At 34.4% G+C, this 8883-nt stretch overlaps 1 protein-coding gene and 2 non-coding genes across 3 annotated transcripts; 1 reads left to right on the top strand and 2 right to left on the bottom strand.

Moving 5' to 3' along the window:
• Positions 1–964: 964 nt before the first annotated feature.
• Trnam-cau lies at positions 965–1036 on the bottom strand. The gene has a single exon. It is a non-coding gene; the product is annotated as a tRNA-Met (tRNA).
• A 3058-nt stretch (positions 1037–4094) lies between these two features.
• Positions 4095–4166, bottom strand: Trnam-cau. The gene has a single exon. It is a non-coding gene; the product is annotated as a tRNA-Met (tRNA).
• Positions 4167–7227: 3061 nt separating this feature from the next.
• Positions 7228–8490, top strand: LOC123317230 (ornithine carbamoyltransferase, mitochondrial-like). Its single transcript, XM_044903649.1, has one exon. It carries the CDS (start codon positions 7351–7353, stop codon positions 8362–8364), a length of 1014 nt encoding a protein of 337 aa, XP_044759584.1. The 5' UTR covers positions 7228–7350; the 3' UTR covers positions 8365–8490.
• The last annotated feature ends 393 nt before the right edge of the window (positions 8491–8883 follow it).

The following is an 8883-nucleotide window of genomic DNA, read 5'->3' as shown; positions in this document are numbered from 1 at the left end:
ACTTTTTTTAAATATTCGGTCAGCAGTAGCGTCCGTTGAATGTTATTAATCAGGGGAGATCAATTAATCAAAATGGATTATCCTGCTGTCACAATATCATCTGGTGGGGGTTTAGAGATTCAGAAAGAATATAGATGGAAATCGGGATTAAATATAGAGTGGGCTCTGTAAGTCTCCAGAACAGAATTATAAAAAAACACGTCAATTTTTGATTCCATAGAGACAATTCGAAACCGTATCGCTTCAACCCCAACCCCTATATTTTGAATAGGGTATATGGGGTAAGTGATACCTCATTTGAAAGGCCTTCCTATTCTGAATTCAGAATATTCAATTTTTGTCATTCGTACAAAAATTTTGGAGATCATAGTTCATTTATTTCATATTTTTCACTGTGTTGGCAATTTTAACCCCTTATTAGTGAAGACTCTATTAGGGGTTGTGAAGAATTGGTTGAGTGCTTCAATGTTTATATTATATAAGGAAATATTCCCATTTTTGGTCAAGGAATCCACTCATAACATCTGGAGATCTATTTGTGAACCATCCTGTAAAAAAAATTATCTTTCATCTGTCATTAAAATATGTATAGCGTTCCACTCATCAATATACGGGTGTATACAGAAAGAAATGAATAATTCATGTTCTTAAATCCTTTTCAAAATTCAGATTAATTATTTCTCTGAAAGTCTCAACGTTTATTAGTACTATTCAAATAACCTTCACAAAGATTGTATAATGTTAGTTATTTGTCACACAACAGGGGTGCCATCGTATTTCTATTGGAACCCTGCTATTTTCGGGTTCTACTAATGCTTCCTATACATGAATTCATCATAGAGAGGTGATAGAATAGCAAGTTGGAGATCCATATATTATATAACGAACGTTCATCAAAATTCGAAGTCAAGTACTCTATTGAATTTTGGTATTTTGTTTTCGAAATTATTTATAAAAAAATGTTTAGCAGAGCGTGGTTTCGATCCACGGACCTCTGGGTTATGGGCCCAGCACGCTTCCACTGCGCCACTCTGCTGTGCTGAAAATAGGGGAAGAAATCACCCTTATAAGTATTCCAATTCTGCTAGGGTAAATATTTATACGATATCAATTATTAAAAAATGGCATGAGTTTATACCTAAAATGAGAACCTATATATGTCACGTGTTGAGTTTGAGTATTTTATCCACATAATCATTTAAAAAAAATTTCACATGATAGACATATGGATTTTCACTATTGAGTGAATTTTATAACTTTATAATTTGGGACAGTGCTTTTATGTTTTTTTTTTCAAATAATATCTATTATTAGAAAACTGTTTACCTTAGATCATGTAGTTTCATATCATGTTTTCATACTTATACATATTTTTGAAAATTATCGAGAGCTTGAAGGAGGAAATTAGTGTTGTAATTTTTAAACAGACTGATTCTTGAAATACTGTTATTTCTGTCGAAAAGAGCAGCATTTAGGTACCACATTCTCGAAATTTTTTTCAAACAGTAGAAAGTGTTTACCCATATACTTCAAATATATACTTTTTATAATTTTTATTTTCAAAATTTTTTATTTACATACAAATTTACATCGTATTATCAAAACTGGTGTCTTCATTCAGCAGAAAAATTCTGACACTTATGTATTTTTAAGTAAAAAAATAGACTGCAAGCTACTCAGCTAGAATAATCTACTCTAGGGATGAGAAGCTGTAACTTCAAAACCACCAAGGGTGCGGCAGTGACATACATAAAAATTTAAAAAAAGGGAACACCCACGAAATCCTTATCTTATATTCCTTAAAAACACCGCCCCAATAAATACCAGGCAGACTTCAAGATAAGACAAAAGTAAAAAGTGCGACCGAACAGGTACTATAATTTGAAGTGCCATAAATATCCTGGCAATGACAAATTCAGGGACAGAGATCTCAATCTGAAACCGCAAACAACCATTTCAGAGAAGAGAAACAATAAATCGATTAACATAAGTATTTAGCGATAAATACCGAGCTGTATAGCCCCCATGTATCATCTATCGATTTTTTATCGGTGGTCACAGAACATTTGCACCAGATAGTAGTTCTTAGAGGTCTGAACTTTCCCATACTCAAAGATATGAGGATTCCGAAACATTGAGTCTATTGTATTTTATACGGCTATAATATCGTTTAACTGTTTGAGAATCAAAATTATAGTATATTCTTTGTTTAGGATTGCATTACTGTATCTGATACTGTAATGAAATGATTACTCAATTACCGGCTATTGAAAATAGCAATACAGGATGAGACTTTGAGTCTCACTAATATTTTAACAGTAGATCCTTGAGGTCAGATGAAACACTTTTTTCTTATACAATTTTTTTAGATTCGCCCTGATAAAAAGATATAGCCATTTTAAGTTTTCATAATGAGCTGTGCCACCATTGGAAAAACAGAATTACCTTCAGAATAACTAGATAAATCTGTGACACTACACATCTGTGGATCTTTAAACAGTGTTGTATTCAGCTAATTTTTCAAATTTCACAGACACTTTTTAATTTTTGAACATCAAATTACTCGAAAACGTGAGTGATATCTTGTGGTCGAAAAAAAAATCATCAAATAAATGAATAACTATACTTCATTCAAATTTATTTTAGCAGTCGGTTGGCCATGAAATAATTTTCTCAAGTTTTTGTAACTAGAACGAAGTTAGGTTGGCACTCATGAAATGTCGTTGATGTCATAACGCCGTTGCCACAACTTATATCAATTTTTATTACGAAAATTCGAATATGCCGAAAGTGATTGAAAAAAGAGACAGGGTTTCAGGAAGTGCAATTTAGAATTCAGGTCCGCTCATTCAAATAGTTATACCCTGATATTCTAAAATCCACAATACGTCAGAAGGTAGCGAACATATTCAATGTAAGAGAATTTATATAATGTTTCATCTGAATCTAAAAGACTTATATTTCAGCTGAATATTTTCACAATCAGAAAGATTGTGAATGAAGAGGATGACAAAGAATTTCCTTCCATTGGGAGACCCAAAAAAGTGGTGGCATTTGAGAATTTTTTATTTGAGTGAAGTAATGCGAAAAATTTACTATAGGATTTTCGATAAATATCATCGGAGAATAAGTTCCCTGAAATGGATTTTTCTATTTTTCATTAGACTTGTCCTATACAATGTAAATGTCTTAAGGTACTAATAAATACGTAATTATTATTTTTACATCAATGTATTAAGATGAATAGCTACAAATACGCGCAAGTTGCCCTGTTACCTACTTGTTTATTCATGTGAAATTTTTGTTCAACGGTGAAGTTTTGCATCTTAACTTGAAACTGCCTTTAATTCCTTTTACTTATATATTGATGCAAGATGATTTTTGTTGAAGAATTTAACATTTTGTAATTATCTGTTAATTCCTTCGGGAGATACCAATTCCCAACAACTGCATCATATGCATTTCATCTTCGGGTTAATATTTTTGAAATTTACAAATACAACTGATGTAAGCCAAAGAAGATGACGAACATTAACTCTCCTCAAGCTAGTGCATATTATGATATTATACTGATCTCTTGTATTTTCCATGCAAATAACTGGATTTGGTATGCCTTCAATCAGTTTGTATTAACTTCAATTATGCTCGTCACATATTTTCCGAAGAGATTCGACATTGTGATAAAATACGTAATAATAGAAACTTTCACGTAGAACGGGCAACAAAGCGTTGATTTAAAACCCAAAAATGTTTTGACAAGCTTCATAACCCCACATTTTCGTACTATACAGAGTGAAATGTGTCAAATTTCCATGGCCAACCGACTGCTAAAATAAAATTGAATGAAGTACCTATATTCCGAAATTCGTTTCATTCGATAAAACCGTTTGTGAGATAAAAATAAAAATAACATTTTTTTAAGGTTTTTCAACAGCCTGTATCTTTTAAACTGACTCTATTCGGAAAAAAATGGTGAGAGAAAAGCGTTTCTTTTGACTTCAAGAATGGTGCATGAAGTATTTGTAGGAGGCACAGGCTCACCCTGTATATTATCACAGAATAATCGGGTAAAATGGTCAAGGAAAAAAGTATTTTAGCAGAGCGTGGTTTCGATCCACGGACCTCTGGGTTATGGGCCCAGCACGCTTCCACTGCGCCACTCTGCTTCGTTGAAGAGGGTAGAAATCACCCCCTTTTTATTTGACGCTGCAGAAATGTGCACTACCTGAGGTAGATTCCTAATTTTAACAGTTTGTTTATGAAAATATATCGAGAACTGACCTACCTATACTTGTATGACTTGATTTGAAATCATGTATTGATATTTAAACAATTTTATGTTTCCCGAAAAATTCTAATACGTTTCTAGATCAACCATTATTGAAATATTTGCATGACGGCGGAGTTGACCTTGTAATTTCAATAGGAGGATGGTCCCCATTATACTCCCCCGCAAATATCGTGCTCAATCTAGGTATGTTGAGCTCGAGATACCGAAAGACTAATCTGCATACAATACAATAATAAATGAACCATTAGAGTGAGTTACGAGGATTATAATAGAATAAGCGACAGACATCGATTCAGAGGATGTATTATAGATTTCGAATTAGTAGGTATAATGGGTCCAAAAAAATTTGAAGAGAGCGTGACGAAATCAGTCTGAATACGTGTATCATTCAGGATGAAACAACGTTCATCATCTCAAAAGATTTATTGAAGGAAATTCCCTTTAAGAATAAACCAGCTTCTTCCACAATAGGCGATGTAGCTACAAATTAGAACTCCCTTTAACATTTGGTGTTTATGAAAAAATGACAAATTCTGGATCGATTTTTTTACTTAATTGAATCTGTGGAATGAAATATACCTACTGGTTGAAATGAATGCTTGGAGAATTACTCATGTTGTTCATGATGGATATGAATAATAAACAATCTATTAATATGGAACATTCGTAACCAAATACTTGTGCTGAGTGTCATTTGTGGCTTGTGACACGAGGGAAATTACTTTATTCGTGATCGGCTTGGAAACATTTCTGGCATTATAGTACAAGTCATAATCATTATAAAGGAAATATCAGAGTATATTCGAGAAAATTATGAAAAACTTGATGAGTATTGATACAGTTATTAAAGACTACGAAAACATACTTCATTTGTTGTACCTAGGTTCAGATTTTTTTTTAATTTTTCTTACTACTCCTGAAGCCGAACTTTTGTTCTTTATATACCTTGAATTCAGCATTATCAATGGATCTAGTAAATACAGCTTATACAGGGTGTCTGTAAACAAATGCGAAGAACTTAGGGAGATGATTCCTCGATGAAAATAAATAGGGGTAGTTCCTATAAATTTTTTCGAAATCGACCTCCCTTCCAAGATACCTTTGGAAAGCGATGACGAGTTGACAGTTTTTAATTTTTTCACAGGTTCTAAAAAACACTGAGTCATAAAACTATACATAAAAAGAAGCACTGAGTAGATGTTACTAACACAATTTTCTTAGATCTCATAACCTTATTATTAGGAGTTGAAAATAACAACCCCTTATGATTTTCCTTCAGAAATTGTTTTCGTGGGATATATTTTCGAAAAATAAAATTCTCTTCAGTTGAAAATTCGTCAAGACCGAACGGTTGCACCTAGATAGATGAAATTCTCAGATTTATTACTATATAGAAGGGTAACTCTTTCTAAATAAGTCCTTCGCATTTGTTCACAGACACCCTGTATAACTGCAAAACATTTTTTTTTTCATTATTTTTAGTGATGATGTACAATCTTCTTTACAATGAGTCACATCGACAAGTGTCTTCGAAAAAGAATAACTACAATTCTTTCAAATCACCAAAAAAAGGGTGAAGCTCTCCTTACCATCAATTCATCAAAACCTGACACTTTTCCAGACCGCGGGCTCTGGATAATGGGCACTTTCAATTGTTTGATAGCCATAATAAATAATTCGAACTTTTCTAAGCACGGGCTACAATTAACGTGTCAACCATTCCTCGGATATACACCTAACCAACACCCGAAAAATGCCAGGACGATTTGTGAGTAAGAATTTAACCGAAATTAAGAGAGCGAAATTACGATGTGAATAATTTTTTTTGGTCAGGACGAATCATTAGATTTTATGGAAACCTATAATTAGGGTAATTGTGGGAATAGGAAATACCGATGGGTAATTAAACAATTAAGAGCATTTTTCAGGGTAACAGAGGGTATTTTATCCTCTGGTATACTGGGTTTGTTCAGCTCAGAAAAATCTCCTATTAGCCACCAGGTAACCTCATAATCCAAGCAGCGTTCTAGATGGGCAATCGTCCATGCCTTTCTCAATTTTCAAATCCCAGAATATGTTCATTGTAGTCCAGCTCAAATGACCATTTATAAAAAGATAAAGTCATTTTAAGTTTTCATAATGAGCTGAGCCATACCTGGAAAAACAAAATTACCTTCAGAATAGCTAGCTAAATCTTTGAGATATTTTTGAAATATATTGAAGGATGTAATATATGTCATGTCTATCTGTGTTTAGAACAGGACAACGCATTGGTAAATTCCACTTAGTGATGTTTTTCTTGGAGGTTCGAAAGTAGTCATTTGTACTAGTTCTCGGATACGAACTGAATAAACAAAATACGATTAGTATTCTTTTAGCATCGTCTACCGGAAATTTTTTCAAGCGTTGCTTACTGCACCTTCCAATGATTCTACTACGTCGTCACGAATTTTCATCGGTAAAACGGTCGCATTTACACCTATTCATGATTTTTGTCACGTAAAAGGATTTACTGAAGAATATTTCTGCAAATGCCAATACATCATTCTTTTTCCGGTTATGAAAGCTCGAGATGACTAATGAAAAATTTTCACAAGGATGAGGATCATTCATAAGAAACACGGTGGAAAATAATTGTTACTACTGATGTCATGAATTCACCTCCAGAAAAAATAATCTATATCGTGCGGACTTATCAGAAGAACCCTTTTCTCCCATAGACAGCCTAAGTTCAAGTTGTTGACATTGGAAACTGTATGTGAGGAACATAAGACTTGACTACCTCGATGACCTGGAATACCTCATGAAGTTCTCATACCCTATCTTAGAACGTTATTGTAGGAATTGTTTGAGATGTCAATAATGTCAGTTCTTCTTTATCGAATGATTGAGTATGGAAATCCTTCTTCCATATCTCCCTTCTTATTTACGACTTGAGAGGAAGAATTTCACAACAGTAAAAAATCAAATGAAAAAGTCTATGTCATTACTGAATTTCTCAGAATAAAAAGAAGAGCCTCAACCGTTCATCACTTTGACAAACAGTTTTGACATTGAGTATGAGACGAAGCATTGTCAACAGACTAAAAACTACCCTTTCACGATGCTGCAGCACCGTAGAGAAAACAGAACATCAACTTTCCCTAGTTGGAAGAAACTATTTAGAACCTATAGATTTCACCGAAAGTGAAATCAAATCACTCTTCTGGACCGCTTCAGAGTTCAAGGCGTTATCAGATAACGAATACAACATCAGAGATTTGGAGAATAAGACAGGAACTCTTTTACTCAGCGAACCAAACATACACTTCCAAAGTTCCTTACAGTTAGCTTCGAAGGACCTCAAAATACCTATGAATGTTATTATCGATTCAACGTGGGAGCAGTGGCAGTTTCCCGAAGATGCTGGTAGAATATTGGGTAAAACTTGCGATGTCCTATTCATAAAGAGCAAGTTTTATCTTAAGGCTAAAGCCTTGGCTACTGGAGCCAAAATTCCTGTCATAATAATTTCCGATACAAGGTATGCCAACCTGAGGGCTCTTTCTGATATTTTCACGTTGAGGGAGAAGTTTGGTTACCTAGAAAACCTTCACGTGTGTTGGATTGGGTCACCCACGTCTCTGATCAACACTTACCTATTAAGTATGCCACGGTTTGGGATCAAGATTAAGTTCTTCTGCTGCCATTTCTTAGGGGAAAAAGTCAGTCCTATTGCCATGTCTAAAGTTAGAACTTTGGGGAAAGAATTTGTGGAAAACTGTCAGGAAGCGTCCAGTGTAGAGGAAGCTCTGAGCCACAGCAAAATTTTGGCTATGGGGTCCAACCTGGGTGGGCAGAAGCAGATCAATCAGGAGAATTGTAAGGAGGCGGACCATGATTTTTTCATTTTGCACAGTATGCCAAGAACGAGGGTGGAAATTTGCCCTACGTTGTTCGAAAGTGAAAGGAATCTCACATGGGCGTCTTATAGAAATTGCCAATGGATTCTGACTGCTTTTCTTGTGAGGTGTTTATCAGATCATAAGCATATAACGAAGGAACCGAATTTTTCTGAAATAAAGGCGAAGTGAGTGTCTAGTAGTTTCTTACTTTGAATATCATGTTTCAGGTTCAAATTTATCGGTTATTTTTTAGTGTTTTGTTGTGTATTTTGCCTTCTTCATTTCTGCATATCTGAGATATCCTTTTCATGGTGCAACACCCTGGCATAAGGTCTTTTAATAAAGCCTGCCAAATAATAATGTTTGTTTCATTAAGAAATACTGAGTTAGTGTTTGTCTCATACAAGTCAAGGACTCACCCTGTAGGGTATATATAAATTCACAAGTTCTCATAAAAACGCAATAAATAATTCTAGGTGGTACATCTTTGCTGGTGAGTTATAAATTTATCGCATCATCTTCGAGGAGCTGAGGTTGAATCACAGTGTAACAATGGCAAAAATATCCAAGGTAAAAAAGGCCGGTTTTATTGGTCTGCTAATCGATCTACAAGTTCGGAATACCTGATTGCTTTACTCGGAATTGATCTAGCGAAAACTGTGTTTTTTACTGGATGCGGTTTCTTAATGAATTGGTCTCGACCATGCA

This window comes from Coccinella septempunctata, chromosome 7 (assembly GCF_907165205.1).
Source record: "Coccinella septempunctata chromosome 7, icCocSept1.1, whole genome shotgun sequence".
Lineage (NCBI taxonomy): Eukaryota > Metazoa > Arthropoda > Insecta > Coleoptera > Coccinellidae > Coccinella > Coccinella septempunctata.
Note: the sequence above shows the minus strand (reverse complement) of the source record. Positions and strands in the feature narration are given on the sequence as shown.

Bases quoted from the DNA above. Each gene is read 5' to 3' on its own strand.
- LOC123317230 (XM_044903649.1), top strand. From the start codon at position 7,351: ATGAGACGAAGCATTGTCAACAGACTAAAAACTACCCTTTCACGATGC.